The sequence below is a fragment of the Sparus aurata genome, chromosome 1 (genome assembly GCF_900880675.1).
Source record: "Sparus aurata chromosome 1, fSpaAur1.1, whole genome shotgun sequence".
Taxonomy (NCBI): Eukaryota; Metazoa; Chordata; class Actinopteri; order Spariformes; family Sparidae; genus Sparus; species Sparus aurata.
Window position 1 is genome coordinate 4670068 of NC_044187.1, and position 16728 is coordinate 4686795.

General features: G+C 41.4%; 1 protein-coding gene across 1 annotated transcript; it reads left to right on the forward strand.

Annotated features, from left to right (window-relative positions):
- The first annotated feature begins 3732 nt into the window (after nt 1-3732).
- On the forward strand, nt 3733-14795 carry zbtb45 (zinc finger and BTB domain containing 45). The gene is made up of 5 exons (XM_030416075.1): nt 3733-4859; nt 5244-5378; nt 7310-7450; nt 9026-9299; nt 10584-14795. The coding sequence occupies exons 1-5, from the start codon at nt 3807-3809 to the stop codon at nt 11000-11002; spliced, it is 2022 nt and encodes a 673-aa protein (XP_030271935.1). The 5' UTR covers nt 3733-3806; the 3' UTR covers nt 11003-14795.
- Nucleotides 14796-16728: the final 1933 nt, after the last annotated feature.

Below are 16728 nucleotides of genomic sequence, written 5' to 3' on the forward strand. Positions count from 1 at the left end.
TGTAACTCCTGTATGTTGTTCAGTAACATAACAAACACATTGTTTTATGGTTAATCATTAACTCATTAAGTCTTTAGATGTCAGGAAATTATTAAAAAATACCCAGTACAATGTTTTTATGTCCATCATAACACACGTGTCTCACGTCAACACATCATCCAGCAAAAACTGATCATTACATGTTAACGATGGACGCACGATATGGATTTCTTTCAGCCGATAAGATAACTGATAATTACCTGACTCTTGTGGCCGACACCGATATAACAACCGATAACAGAAACCAACATTTTTATGCTTCTGTATTCACACCTGAGTGCAAGAACAGCTCAAATGTTCTGAGCAAAGAAGGTTTATTTGATATTCCAGCTGTGATGTGATTTGTTTAGTGTTACGAGCACGACATCAGCGTGTTTGTTCTTCTTCTCTGGTTTTATGGCTGCTCACGAAACAACTGTGAAGCTGCAAACAAAACTAAAGTATCTGCAACAAAAGCAGGTATTTGTATTATCGTCTATAATTCCTTTATCTGTTTTACATTATGGGGCCGATCACTGATCTGATATCTATACTGTACGTCTCTAACGGTAACTTATGCATGTAGCAAATGTCTGCATAACCAAGAAAGTGATACGAAATATTAATGCATACATTTTTTTCCTCACCTCTATTAATGAACAAACAAATCCTTCAAGGCCTTTACTTATATCATCAAGTAAAAAAATCATATTTATCAACATATTTGCTGATATATGCACATTTATTTGCAATAATCCCTTAGACATCAGAAAATAGGGTTTTTCTGTCGGACGTATCGCACTTCTGTTTTCTACACAAGACATTTTCTTCATCTGTCTCACTTTTAACTTGTCATCCTGCAAAAAAGCCTGACTTCACATTTTAACTTGTGCATATAATGAACGTCCGCCAGACTAAACACAAAGTGGACAAACAGGCTGCACAAACACAACACACATTCACACACCTGCCAACTTACAAATCTGTGATTCTGGTGTGTATTTAACCCTTCATCCGTATCATTACATTGCTGCTCTTGCAGATGTATGTCTTGTTTGCAAATGAGTGACATTTTAATTAAATGCACTGTTTGTCTGTGTGCCACCCTTTTGTTAAGGTATGTTTCCTGAAGTGTGTGTGTGTGTGTGGGTGGGTGTGCACAGGTGTATTCACATGCATGTCTGCACCTAATGAGGGTTTGTGTGCAGGCATTTGTCCTACTTTTCAGAAGGGTGTGTGTGAATGTGAGGGGGTACAGTGTGTACAGCACGTTAACAGCTGCTGATGTTTAGCTGTCGTTCAGCAGGAGAAACTCCACATCCCCTCTTTTTGTGTGTGTCTGTCGCTTTGCCTTGTGTGTGTTCGTGTGAGTCTGTGAGTGTGTGTTTGAGTGGCTGTGTGTGTTTGTTTCCAGCTCTCTCTCACCGGGTTGGGTGCGTTATATACTGAGGGCTTCCTGCTGCATCCATCCGCCTGAACATTAAAAAGCGCCGACCTGTCACCCGCACATTGTGAGGTATGTAATCACGACTTAAAACACGCACAAAGACACCGACGTTCACCCGCAGGAGCGTTAAACACGCTCCGCACACAAAAGGGTGTTAGCGCGTTAGCTGCCATGCTAACTTTACTAGTTCTGTGTGTCTCGCGATTTTAGCGCTAGCTAGCTAGTGATCTAGCTAGGTTAGCATTGTGTTGGAGCCTTGGGGGGGTGCGAGCGAGCTCCCGACAGCTGCTTTTATGTCATGCCAGGCACGTTGCCAGTTCACATTTGATATTTAAGGATCCAGCTTCGTGTTTCGGTCGGTACCGGGGTTCGGTTTGCGTGTGTAAATGTTGCCGTTTCGTGCAGATTTCCGTGCGGGAGTTGAGCGGCTAATGTCAACAGCTAACGCTAGCTACCGTTAACTTAGCCTGTCACCGTTAACCTGTCCGCTGGTCGCTGGAGCGAACGTTGGCTGCTCGGTGAAGGTGTTTACAGGACCGGGCAGGTGACACTCAGGTAAACGGGCTGTGTTTTTTCTCACACTGGTTGGTTACCTCGCTCTCCGTGCGTCTGTTTGGAGCACAACAATCACATTTGTCTCCGGCCACCCACCGAGCAGGACAAACCACAGACACACTGACCGGAGGAGCCGCTGGCACGTGCTGTCATCCGTCCAAAACAGGTGTTTTCAGATGATGCACGCGACTCGTTAGATGATCGATCAGGCAGCTCGTTAATTGTCACCTGTGTCACCTTCAGGTACAGCTGCGTGGCTCGGCTCAAACATGAGAGAAATCAGTGTGTAGGATGCAAACGTGGGATGAAACTAGCTGTTATGTGCAATAATTATCAAGTGACGTTATTGTCTATTAATAAATAAATTAATCCACATTACAGATCATTAATTGTCCCTCATAGTCTCTTAGTTGGTGTCATAAACCTACATGTTCAGTTTGTTAAACAGATCATGTCTGGCGTCTGCTTCATAAAAACAGGCTCCACCTTACCAGATGTTTGTGGCACATAAATGATAAAATAATATACTATCAAATTATGATAATGTTCAGATCAAACCACAATCACATCACCTGAGTGGGCTTTACAATCTGTACAGTGAAGGACATCCTTTGTCCTCAAGACCCTCGATTTGATTTGAGGTAAATCTTGTGTTGAAAAATGTTTTTACACGGGAAATAAAACGATGGAGGAAACGTCAGGAAGAGCCACAGAGGAGGGATCCGTCTGACATCCGACAGACGTGCATTAGATGTCGCACGTACAGAACAAAAAGATCACGGTTTAAAAAAAATGTGTCGATTGAATGTCTGGTGCAAGGAAATTATATAAAATATATGTGAAGACGAAGTGGTACCCGAGCCACTCGACCTCCTCTCCACTGTGGTGACGTGGAAGAGGACAGTCGACACAAGAGGATGAGCACAAAGAAAAGAAAAAATCAGACTGTAAAAAGATTTAAATGTTCTAGATATACAGACATGAGGAGGAGGAGAGAGAGGAGGGCGGCACAGCTTGCAGCTTGACGGAGCAGAAAACAAAAAACACTAGTTATAGAGATGTAATGTCGATGCTGTTGTATTTATTGCGAGGCAAACATGCTCCTTTATTATGTACAACTACTATTAATTCATAGTTTTACACAATCTGAGCACAGCAGACAGAGTTTGACTAAAGTCAGTGCGTTAAGGAATCATGGTGCCACTTTGTATCTTTATAATACAATGGATGGCCGTTCCATTGCACTTTTATGTGCTGAAAGGTCGTTTTTTTTCCTGTTCCAACTACAATGTAACATTTTAAATAATAATAATATGGTAAAAAAAAGGTAGAACACCAACAACACCATAATGCACTGCGCCTCACCGAGCTATCCCTGTGAAAGCAGCACTGTTTGTTGATTGGCTTCTCGTTCCAGCTCTGATGTCAACACTTAATACAGCTGCTGAGAGTTTAATCACTGGTGTTATGCTTTGTTTCAACAGGGTTTTTTGTAGAGATAGTGAAGCCGGTGGAAACAACCTCTTGACGCCCCCCGTCCCCCCCCCCCGCTCAGGACAACAAAGGCAGCTCCTCACACACTTGAACCACAGCAGAGCAGCAGTTTGAAAGCTTCCATCAGACTCATGACTGTTTGAGAGGACACGGACCCACCGTGGCCGATGCACTGTACCCGTTTCCCTCCCTGTCCTCCTTATCCCTCAAGCTGACGCAAAACCCCAGACACCTCCCCCCCCTTCCCCACCCCCACTCCCACCCCATCCCCAGCGACTCGCCGCCTCCCCCCATGGCGCCTGGCACAGAGACCGTGCACTACATCCACCTTCACAACTCCAGCCAGTCGGTGCTGGAAGCCCTGCGCACGCAGCGGCGTGAGGGCCTCTTCTGCGATGTGACCGTGCGGATACACGATGCTTCACTGCGCGCCCACGCCTGCGTCTTGGCAGCCGGCAGCCCCTTCTTCCAGGACAAGCTGCTGCTGGGTCATTCTGAAATCTCTGTGCCACCGCTGGTGCCCGCCGAAACCGTGAAGCAGCTTGTGGATTTCATGTACAGCGGCTCGTTGGTGGTGCTGCAGTCGCAGGCCCTGTGCATCCTCACCGCTGCAAGCATCCTGCAGATCAAGACGGTCATTGACGAGTGCACCCAGATTATCTCTCAGAGGAAGGCCGCGGCGGGGGCCGCCGCTGCTGCTGCGGCTGCCGCGGGTCGAGCGATGCTCGGAGGAGTTCTCCCTAAACAAGAAGAGCGTGGCGACGGGAAAGGGACAGAGAGAGGCGGCGGTGGAAGCTGTTCTGTTGGTGGTGGAGGTGGAGGTGGAGGTTACGCAAACTTCTCTAACTTCATGGCTGAATGCGGGGCTAGTAACATGAGCGGGGGGTTAGGGGGTGCCAGCGTAAATGTCAGCGAGAGTGGCCCAGGACCGATGGAGCAAGCCAACACCGTCAGTCTGATGGCGCTGGGCGACATGGGCCCCGGCTCCATGTGTGGCGGGGACGGTCTGGGCTCCGGGCCCGGCACAATCCTCATGAAGCAGAGCCCCAGCTGTACTCAGGACGTCAGGTACAAGCTCCGAGACCTGTTGGCGCAGACGGCCAACGGAGCCAGCACTAGTAGCACAGGGAACCTCTCGGCGGGCTGCAGCTCCGGTGTGGGCAGTGTGGACAGCATCGGCAGGGACAGCCTCCGCGGCAACACAACTGACCTCTCTGATGACCTGGTGGGGATGGACAGATACAGCGAGGAGGAGGACCTGGACGGGAGAGAGCGGGGAAGAGACGGAGACAGAGACAGGGGGGCGAGCCACAGCCGCAAGCAGAGGCAGCCGCTCAGACTCCAGGTAGAGGGATAAGGGGAATGGGTTGCCATGGTTACAGCTTTCAGGCATGCAGAGCTGCAACGGTTTTGCTTTTCTTTCTTTTTCTGCTTTTCCCTCTTCTCACACTGCATTGGCGTATATCGCTGAGATGTTTCTGCACTTTGCACAATTGAAGAGAAGATCTCGTCTTAACTTCAGCCGTAATTGCCTTGTAGACCTTCTATGGACTTCTGCATATTCACTGTAGGTCATTAAACTTATTAGTACCTACTTAACGGGGCTGTAGCCGGATCGATGTGCCGTTGTTCTTGCAGACTATCTGCTGCCAGTGTTGTTACCATAATCTCCTTACTACTCAAGATTTAAATGGACCTTCTTTTTTTCCTTTCCCCCCCCCCTCTCTAGGTGCTGGGAGGAGAGGGAGTGGTGGTGAAAGATGAAGGTGTTCAGGACACAGATGGGACCGTCTATGCCTTGGAGGACGGGAGACGAGATGGAGGGCAGGAGGGCTCCCAGGAAACCATGGCAGGCTTTGGACAGGTGAGTTTATCTCGGAGCTGAGCTGCAGTTACGGGAGCCAGTGATAAAGAGGAAGTGATTAAAGAAACCCATGTTTTTAGTTTAATAATACATCAACGATGGCGAAGGACATTCAGTGCATGGATGGATTTTAATTATTGAGCCTCGTGTTCAAGGTAATATTTTGGTGGATATTTTTCAGTCTTTCTGAAGAAGGAAACTTTATTTTGTCAGATTTATTCTCAGCATTTCTGTCACAAGTACTGAAGAAGTAGAGAGGAAATACATGGTGGAGTGGATTTATGCCGCAGCCTGCTGTACCCTGCAGACTACACAAGGAACATCTGCCACACAGTCAGAAGGATTCAGCATAGCCTGACAGTTTTCTCAAAAAAAAAAAAAAAAGTGCTGCAGAGTAGCTCGGATTGGAATTGGATTCATTCATTCAATTTACAGAGGTTAAAGCGTTATGTTTTTCATGCAAAGCGAAGCATGTGATCGTCAATTTGCCCGACACTGCTTGAAATAATCAAATCTTCTGTTTTTGAGCGGTTTTTCTCTTCTGAGCTTTAGTTCACATGACATGCTTGTGTGTTGTAAATTAGGGGAAACAGGCCTCTGATCATCACAAAGCTGAAGAGATGAGATGACAGGAATACTCATTACCAGGTCTAAATGCTCTAATCTCAATAAAGCACAGCTGCTTTATTATTATATTGGATTTACAGCGTCATATCAGCGTGATGAAATGCTTCAATGTTTCAGATTAGGGCTCGAGGCGAACGTTGTTCCATCACCCCGGGAACAATAGAAAATGAACATGGACAGAAAGGCTTTTTTTTTTTTTTATGTGTACAGTGTGTTTGATTACTGCTTAGCAAATATGAACTAAACTGAGCTGCATCTACAAGAGAGCCTGTCTTCTCACGCTGATACAGCATTTATCTTCAGCACAGACTACTTGGTGAATAAATGTGCTGAGGTAAAACTACTTAAAAACGATCAGTGATTATGAAATTTGAAAAAAAATCATGATGAAATGCAAAACGACGGTTCTGTGACGATGTAGGAAATATAAGTCTGGAGCTCTGTACCGCTCGTTATTTTTGTAAATGACTTTTTTAATCGTTTGTAGAAAATATACTATATAGTGATGAATGTCACAATTGCAATTTTAAATACAAATCGCCTTCCGTCAAACACTCTGCCTCTCCGACTAATAAACAAAAGCTTGCGATGGCATTACTGCTCCTTTACGTTAGACGAGCCCTTCTCATCTCATGCCGGTGGTTTTATCAGATTATCTCAGCCAGCATACATCAAACTGTGTAATGTAGTTTGACTGGTTGGACTGCAGCGTGAGAGTTAATCTATCTAATGTCTGTGTTCATCTAGCGTGCAACACAGTAGGTTGTAAATGCAAATTATGAGCAAAGTGGTCTCTTTGTAAGTGCATGAAAAAGAAACAGTTGAGTACTAAGCCTGGCTATAAGCTCATCTTTTTAACCAGCTGGGTCAAGACCATTCAAACTCGCCTCTTTACTTTGTAATATCTTCTCTCAGACAGATCAAAAAGTAAGAAAAATGCTAAAATGGGTTGTGTAATATACTTGGGTGGCAGTAAATCAACTTGGCAACCTGCCAAAGTTAAGTGTATGTGTGGAAATCACTGACGTGTGCAAACATATATGTTGAGAACAAAGCAGTTACAGCATAGAGACAGGTAGGATCTTTACCTATGGAGCAGGTAAGAGTTCAGCATCTGTTCAAAGTCATTTTGCCAACCTGAGACCTAATGAAGCTTTGTTTTCAAACCAGAACAGCCGTTGTAGGTTTGTTCTTTAAAGATTCTTGAGCTGAAGCCAAAACTTGAACACCACTAAAACTGGAGTTGTCAGATTTTTCCACGTCGGGATCTTTAATTAATGTCTGCGTGTTTGTGTGTCTGTCAGGATTTCTACGATGAGCAGGGGGTGTTTTCGGAGAGTTTCTGGCCCCAGAGCGAGCCTCCTCAGGCCATGGCGTTCAACCCCAGAGGCAGGGTCAACAAGCCTCTGACTCCGCCTCCAACCACACAGTCCATGAACAACCAGGTGAGTTGTCTCACGTCATATACACACTAATTACATTTAATATGCACTGCACTTTTAACAAGATGGGTGGAGCTTTGAAAGATTGTCAGACGACATGCCAGAGGCAAAGTTACAGTTACCCAACATGTCACGGGTGGAAAACAAACATTGTGACTGAGAGACAACAGAACCACGTCTGAGTTCAACAGCATGAACGGAGTTCTACATATTCTAGATTTTCAGTTGTTTTATTTATATAAAGCACTTAATTGAAAGATAAGTAAGCCGAGTGAGCACTTTTACAAAACAAATACATGCCAAATCAACCGTAATTATAATAGATCATATTCATTCATGGTCAGGAATAAAAAATTAAGTCTTTCAAAATGATATAAATCAGAAACAAACAATTTATTAGACCCAACTTCAACCTAAAAAAGACTTTTAGATCAAATTTGAACTGTTTTAGGTTAAGCAAGCAGTTAAAACATTTGCATCCAAGTTTTTAATTAAATTAATTGTAAAATTAAAATATGAACTAAACGTAGAAGTAATAGATTAGCAAAGGTTTTAGCAGATTTGACACAGTGATGATTTAAAAAAAAAGGCACCACTTGCTTTTTATCGTCCTACATTGCCTTTTTGTTTAAAGGCATATCTCTAAAACTTTCTTTACACTGAAATTGTAGATTTTGTACAATTATTTCATCCTGCAATTAATATTTATAGAAATAACTTCCTGACGTTGGAGGCGGATCAGCCAACTCCTCTTCGTCTGACAGTAAAACGTCTTCACTGAGAGAATCAGTCAGGATGAAGAAGTAGCAGGCATCAGTATAAAAAAAAAACATTATTATGAACTTTAAGGTTTTTGCTGATTTTATTTGATGTATTGTACTAAAAACACAAATTGTTGTTTAACATTGATGAGGGCAGATAGGTTAACCATGAATGAATATGTAAGAGAGTTACCACTGGTGTCTGGTTTGCCCTCTGTATCCACGACATTCACAGCATCCAAAACAACAAGATTATGGTAATTAAATTCCAGAGCTGAATGCCTCTAAACTAAAGTTCACTTAGCTGAGACAGCTCCTGCACTTCTTTTTTTTTTTTTTTTGCTATGATGGGGTGATTGACAGAAGGCAGAATTTATCGCAATGCGGCACTGAAATTAAAGGAAAACACTCAACTCAGAACAGTCAAACACAGGAAACTAAATGAAGGCGTCGGTTTAAGTGTGATGGACTTTTTCGAACCTCCCACCTACACAGTTTGATTGACAGGTGCGTGTTTACTTTGAGAATGAAAATGCAAAGGAGGTTTTTACATTTGCATGTGAAGTTTTGGAGCGCAGACGCATGACCATGTAGAAAGGTAAGCAGAAAGCACAGACATTGATTTTGTGGTCTTGGTACAATAATGATTAAACAATGAAAAGGCAAATTGAATTATAATTTAATTTTATCAAAGATTATTTGACTAGAATCAAAATCGACTTGCTAACAAAGCTTATTTCAACAGACTACATTTTTTACTCCAACAGTTGAAATATATTTTATCCGTGCAAACACTGAACGTTGTTTCCGCCCTCAGCTTCTTTTCCAGTACCCAGTGAGCCAGTCGCAGCCCGCTCCGTTCTACGTGGGTGGGCCCATGGGTGGGATTGACAGTATGGCGGGGACGGAGCCCGGACAGCAGGCTCCGCCCCCGGCTTCGATGACCCCGGCCCCGCCACCCTCCACCTCCTCCTGCTCCGCAGGCCCCTCCCCTTCCTCCCAGGGATCTGAGACCTCGTTCGACTGCACGCACTGTGGCAAATCTTTACGTTCCAGGAAGAACTACAGCAAGCACATGTTCATCCACTCCGGTAAGACACGCCTCGTTTTTACTTATTTTTATTTGTTTATTATTTCATTTGAAAAGTCTCCTAACCTCTATATAATAAATTCATCAAAAGGAAATGTGAAAGATGTTTTCAGTGACAAACATCTGGAGGATGAAACTCCGCCAGAACACAACAAACCTTTTGTTAAAGCTGTGAAATATGAAATCATCCATCTTTGCTTACTACGTCTAATCCCATCTTACCCACAACTGTACGTCAACGACAGGTTATGAACTTCTTTTTAAATAGAAAAATGTAAATAATTGTTTAACCTTTCTGGATCAGCCATGCGAAGCACATGGTTATAGGTTTTAGCATCAGCTGTAAAAAAATCCCATACGTCCCTTAACTCTGTCATGGAGCTGTTTTTTCAGCACCAAACCGCAGACAGACCCAGTTGGAGACTAGCTGAGGAAGAAAGCTGAACATCTAGCAGCTAAAAAAAGGTAGATATTTCTCTCAGTAGATGGTGGAGACCAAACCTGAGCTAAAAGGAGAGTGACAATTTGACTAACGTTCAAGGTTAGTCATCCTCACACACAAACCATATGGGGAATATGCACAACACGCTTATGATGTGGACAAATAACAAGGAGGATGTAGGAGGAGAGAGAAAATGGCAAGTGACGGATCAGATGAAAGGTTAAGATAATTTCGAGTTCAAAGAAGCAAAACGGAAACTCTGAACACTGTGTCCATTGTAACGTCAGGAACAACGGCAATACAACCGCACCTCAGCAGAAAACATCCAGCCCACAGAGTGGACCCGACACAAGTGTGTGTGACCTAGTCTTGAAGTTTTGTGTAATTTAGGGTTATGACTCATAATTATTTCCATTGTCAATTGATTTGTTGATTATTTTCTTGTTGCATATCTATAAAATGTCCTAAAATCTTGATCAGTGTTTCCCAGAGCCCAAGAAAACATTCTCATGTCTGAACTTTTCCTCAAATGAAAGATATTCAGTTTACTTAAATATTAAATATTTACATTTAAGAAGTTGCGATCAAAGAATTTGGACATCTTTTCTTGGAAACAATCTCAAAATGATCCACTTACAAGTCGAGGCTGAATTATTGACTGATCGTTGCAGCTCAACATCAGACAGAAGTCTCCTCACGTTTAAAACAAAAGCCTCAGTAACTCACGTTTTTTTTTGTTAGAATCATAAAAAAAAAAAAAAAAAAAAAAGACATTATTTGCCTCCAAAAGAGAAATTGTAATTTTTTGAGATGTGCTAATATGGACTCTGCATGTCCCTCCAGGTCAGAAACCTCATCAGTGCTCCATCTGCTGGCGCTCCTTCTCCCTGCGTGACTACCTCCTCAAACACATGGTGGTGCACACTGGAGTCAGGGCCTTCCAGTGCTCCATGTGCGGCAAGCGCTTCACCCAGAAAAGCTCGCTCAATGTGCACATGCGCACCCACCGTGCCGAGCGCACCTTCCAGTGCAACGTGTGCCACCGGGCCTTCACCCACCGCACCTTGCTGGAGCGCCACGCCCTGCAGCACGCCCACCACGCCCCCCAGGCCCAGGGCCAAGGCCAGGGGCGTGGGCCCGACATGACCTCACCTACCAAGCACAGTCCTCCGGCTCTGGGAGGGCCCTCAGGTATGGCTGGCGCGGCTGGCATGGTTGGCAGCATGGCCAACATGCCCAGCCACGGAGCTTCCTCCACCTAGAGAGAGAGAGTGAGAGAAGGGGAGATACGGGGGAGGTTAGTGAGCCCATTCCTCGAACCGACACCTAATTGGTCCTAACAGCCTTGTTGATGTTTTGTTCTGGTGTGAACAGCGCTCATGGTTCTGATTGTTTTAGCCCAATGACACCTTCAATCAGGGTTCCTACACAGGGCTGAAAGGCTTTTGAAGTTTGAAAACTGTGTACATTTTAAAGTTGCTTTGGAATTGCACAAAAACACAGGAGAAAAAAATTAAAAAAAAGTAGTTGTTCCTTCTCAAAACACCCATCTTAAGTAGTTGTAGTCCTACTGTCATTTCCTGTGTTGTGACATTTGTTGCTGTGACAACTAATCATTTGGGTGACTTCGCTAACAATCACATAGCCATTTGAAATCCAGCCAGACAGATGGTGGAGAGAAGAAGAAGTCTTGAATCTTGAAGTAGAGAATGTGTAGGAACCCTGTTTCAAAGACATCAGAGAGTCACCAAAGAGGTTAGGAATACAGAGTGGGTTTGGGGGTGGGTGAGGAGGAGAGGAGTCATAGGGTTTCTAGGTGGAGGTGAGGGTGGGATGGGGATTGGGGTTATATTGAGATGCAAGTTGGGGAAAATAAGGGGCAGGAAGGGTTTGGTAGGGGGGGTGCAGAGCTTTATTCACCTTCAATTCATTAAATTCAAGCTGAGAGTCATGTGGTTCTGTGACTTCTTTAAGTGCTAAACGTTTGAATGTAATTGAATGAGTTTTCTTTTTACAAACCATTCATCCAACTTCCTCATAGCAATTTGTTTTTGCTGAGATCAGAGTAAAAAGCCGATGGAGAATAACTACGTGAAAATAATTAGGTTGTTAGCTTTCTCCCCCGCACCAGCAAGTTAGCCTGTTAGCATGTTCTGATGAGGACATGAAACTATCTTATGTTGAGCAGCTTGTTATTTTCCCTCTGGTCCATTCTAACGTACTGTTCATGTAAATCCACCCATAGGACAGAAATTGCTACAAATGTTCCCATAACATCCGAGCTGCAATGATTAAACTATGAATTCATTAGTTGTCAACGATTGAACTAATTCCCAACTATTTTGACAATGGATCCGCTTAAAATTAAACAAATGAAAGTCCTGAAACGGAATATCTTTGGGAAATAGGAAATAATCAGCAGATTAATTGCCAGTGAAATGATCGACAGTTGTAGGCCTTCATACTGTAACACGTCGTCTTACGTACTCGTGGAAAGAAAATGTCCGAAATACACTCTCCGGTCTTCTAGTTATGACTTCTGCTCATAAATCATTCATGGCCTGACAGTATTTTATATTTTATGATTTATAGATCAATACAGGTCTGATCAATACAGATTTGCATTTATAGATATATGTACAAACCCTGGTAAACAAAATGAAAATATAACTTTGAACCTGACTTTATCGAGTGACGATAATAATAAAACATAATCTGCACATTTAAATATCCAATTTCAGAAAATGTCTACAAAAAATGATCATCTTAATGTCAGTAAATCTACTTGGGAAGCTTCACGGTGACACTTTTATCAAGTTTTCACTTTATGCACCTGTTGTGTTTTTTTTGCTTTGCATGACACAAAAGGAAAAATGTGCTTCCCATCTCGTTTTAAACGCACTTTGAGAGCCTCGTCCTTGTAAACATTGTCCAGTTTTTGAATATTTAAGAACACAAAATGAATTCTTGAATTAAATGAATTGAATGTTTGAATGGAGCCCGGCGCTATTCAGGAGCAAACCAGGGTGACAAAGAGGGGTTGTTGATGAATGATACGACGGAGAAGAAAAAGTAGTTCGAGCGAGACTACAGCAGGGAGAGGAGGAGGAGGAGGAAGGAAGGCGGGGGAGGAGAGGGAGGAGGCGTGATGCACAGCAGTGTGAATGAAATTCACCATCATCCATCAGACAGCTTTGTAACATTTTCCACAGGCGCCACTGGTCGGCCCCAGGATCATATACCTCGAACCAGGACGAGCCTCTGGCGGCTCGGAGGGACACTATTTTCTCATTTTTGAAATGTTTGGGAAACATTTCAGCATGTTTTACACATACACACACACAAACACACACACACACCTACAATTACCTCGGTGGTCCAAAGACAGGCATTATGCTTCACATCTTTTAAGCTACATCAAACGAAGAAACAGTGAAAACGAAAGCTAAGATAGATCTGTTTACTAAAGTACTTCTATGTAAAGTTCCTGTACATCGCTATAACGCTCAGTTTTGTTATTTGTTGCTCATGTGATTCTTTGATGCAGAACTAAGGCAGAACATTTAAAAAAAAAGAAAAAAAAACTTTTAAAGTGAAAGAGCCATTCAGAGGAAGTTAAACTTGGTGGAATAACTATGACAAATCAATGATTTTTATTGGGATTTTTATTGAGTGTTTGTGTTCGTCTTTTGGGGCTCTTCTTAATGATAAATGGGAAGTGTTTGTTGCTTAAAAAAAAAAAAAACAATAAAAGCTTTTTTCGCAGAACTTATTAAAAAAAAGACTTTTTAAGATTTTAGTAAAACTAAATTAATCATGAAAATGTACAATCACCCCTACAAGTTTTGACAAAGTCAAACTCGTGATAATGTTAATTATCACATTAATATTTATTACAATTTGATCTCTATGCACAGTTAAGTTTGCACATCATATTACTTAGACATAGATGTTGTTGTCCCCTGAAATATTTGGCCTAAGATTGTTTTTCTTTTCCTTTTTTACACCTGAAAGGTGATCTTAAAAAGACCTTACATGTCCCTGCTTTTTGCTCATTTTCCTTAATGTTTGTCAGTCGCAGCATTATATGATATTCAGTAGTTTACTTAAGCTTTGTAAGAGCCTTCTAATTGACATGATTTTTTAAGCGGGCCTCCCTCACAAGTGAGCCATTTTTGAGCTTGAATATTTGGCAAGTGATGAGATAATTCGACTAGAATATCACTTTAATTACAATTTATTCCAAATAAAAAGAGTGAATCCAGCAAAGACGTAGATTCAAATCCTTTCTGTCTGGACTTCACTATAAATATTGACATTAAATGTCCCATTTTAAATGTGGAGAAACTGCTTATTTACAGGGAACTAGGCTTGGCAGCGTGTGTTCATTGGCCTCTGAACATTGCAAATGAATTTGCAGACTCAGTTTGTTTCGCCAGCGTCGTGGAAGGAAAAAAAAAGATGTTTAAGAGAAGCTGGACTGAAACTCCTCCAACTCACTGTTGGTTATAAGCTATATTAAAATTTTAACGCCAAACCTTTGGTGCTTTTTTTGGAAATATTTACCTCATTTTCCAGTTGCCAACGCCATGCTGTGGTCTGGGTTTGGTAAATAAGCAGTGTTGAGCTGTTTCAGAGGTTTGATCTATCCTCAGCAGTGGTTTTGGTGCATTTTGTCTGAGGCGGACCCTTGTACAGTACTGTAATATGTGTGCTTTGAAGCCATGTCAGCGCATTGTAACGTACTGTGTTTTGCCTTTTTTTTTGTTCTTTGTTTTATTGGGAGGGGAGTTGATAATTGTTTTTCTACATTAATATTTCTTTTAACAGAGGTTAAAAATACGTCAGAAAGAAGAAAACTGTCATTTTATAAAAAAAAAAAAATCACTTGTCATCGTAAAACCACATCTTTTATGTATAAAAAGACTAAAGGCATGATTTTAACTTTTTTCTGAGAACTTAGATGTTGTACTCAATGAATTAATTGAATTTTAAAAATGAGTGATTTCAAAGATTTCTTTCTCCAAATAAAAAGTCTTCTATGGCTCCAGGCCAGCTGCTCGTCATTTCATTTCATTTATTTATTTTTTCAATCAACATTTAATGTGTGTTTGTACGAATCGACTAATCATAGCTCAGGGCTCCTGTCTGGCCACTTACTATTTCATTTTCCATTATTTGAATGTTTGATATCTGTGCTGTGTTGTTTGTGGTAAGTGTTTAGTGGAAGAAGAAGAAGAATTCAGATTTATTCAAAGTAACAGTTTACGCAAAAAATGTAAATACAGTCATTATCTCCTCCCTCAATGCTGATGGAAATTCAGGTGACGTTTCGTAGTTCACAAAACATTTCTGGAGCAGATTTGGTGACTTCTGGCTCCAGAAAACCAAAATGGAGTTGGATTTAATGCAAAACCCGAAGCTTCAGAACAAACAATGGGTGGTATTACAGTGGGCTTATATTTGGACTGTGTCAGCAAATGTTTCTCAACCCTAAAATCCTAAATGACTTTTCACATTTCTTGGAAGAAAAAGATTTAAAGGAACAGTTCAGTCAAAAATGGAAATTTAGTCATCATCTCAGGTGAAGACTCGTAATCCACAAAACATTTCTGGAGCTTCACTTGTTTTAAATTTGTGAGGCTATTCTAAAGCTCCAGAATTGTTTTGTGGACTACAAAATCTCTCCTGACTTTCCATCAGCATGGAGGGACATTGTAAAGAAACGCCATCACAAGTCGAACTCTTAAGTTCTGCCAGCAAAGTGTCACAAAAGTGAAAGTAGTCACCCAGTCGGTGTTAATATGCTGCTATCTGTTCTTATGTTGGAATATTACCACTGAGGCATTAATGTGTAAACAGAGTTGATTAATTATTAACTGGTTTATATACAGTTTAGCTGCTTAATCAGTAACCATTAATCCCATTTTAAAAGCTGCCCAGATGCTTTGTATGTAAAATATTAACAAGGTAAAATATTAACAAGGTAAATAACAAAAGAGCACACAAGTTACCTTTGAAAAGTAAAGTGGAAGCATTGAGGAGAATAAAAAGCACTCAAGTGAAGTTTAAGTACCTTGAAATTTCACTCAAAGTCCAGATTTGACTCAGTGTTTGAAGTTATGCTCTGTGTTACGAGTAGTGATGCCATGATTATAATTTTAATCTCAGGAAAACTCTCTAACTCTAATTCATTAACCTATTTCACAACTATATGATATATTTAATCACATTTAATGAGATGTTTTATAGTATTTTGTCAACACAACATCTCTTTATTGGCTTTTTTTTTTTTAAACACTTGCTTCATTTCGAATCAGAAATGACAAAATAACCAAATGATGGAGAACAAATTAATGAATAAAAATAAACAAAAAGTCCAGTCAAAGAACAGATTTCAGTGAAAATGAAATAAATGAACTGAGAACATCTCTCATGCAGGTTAATTTGGTTCAATTGCTGTTTTTTTCTGCTTTGTGTTGCATTGAATGCTCAACTTTCAACACTCCACTTGTGTGAATATTTTACCTGGTACAGAGTAAACCCTCAGTTATTGGCTTGTTTTTTTAACAAACAAGGGTTGAAAAATCTTTTGCGTATGTTTATGTAGCCATCTCACCCAACTCTGTTTTATGATTTCTATAAATATCCCTTTAATGTATCAGACTGCATGAGAGCTGACTGGTGAGAGCTACTAAAATGTATAATTCGGATGTTCTACAATAATTAACACACATTGAAAATGACTCTGGCTTAACTGCAGAGAGGCCTGGTTAGTTAATTAATAGCGATGATACTGTTTTTGAGCATTAATTTCCCCATGCAGTTCACTTTAACAGTCTATATCTCTTATTCAATATAAACACCATCAGCATGAAAACACCTTCAAACAAGGATTTAATGGTAATAAACAGTTTTAATGTTTAAACCTTGTGGCTTATATAATTCTCCTTTGTTTAGAACTACTTCATATTCAATAAATACACAC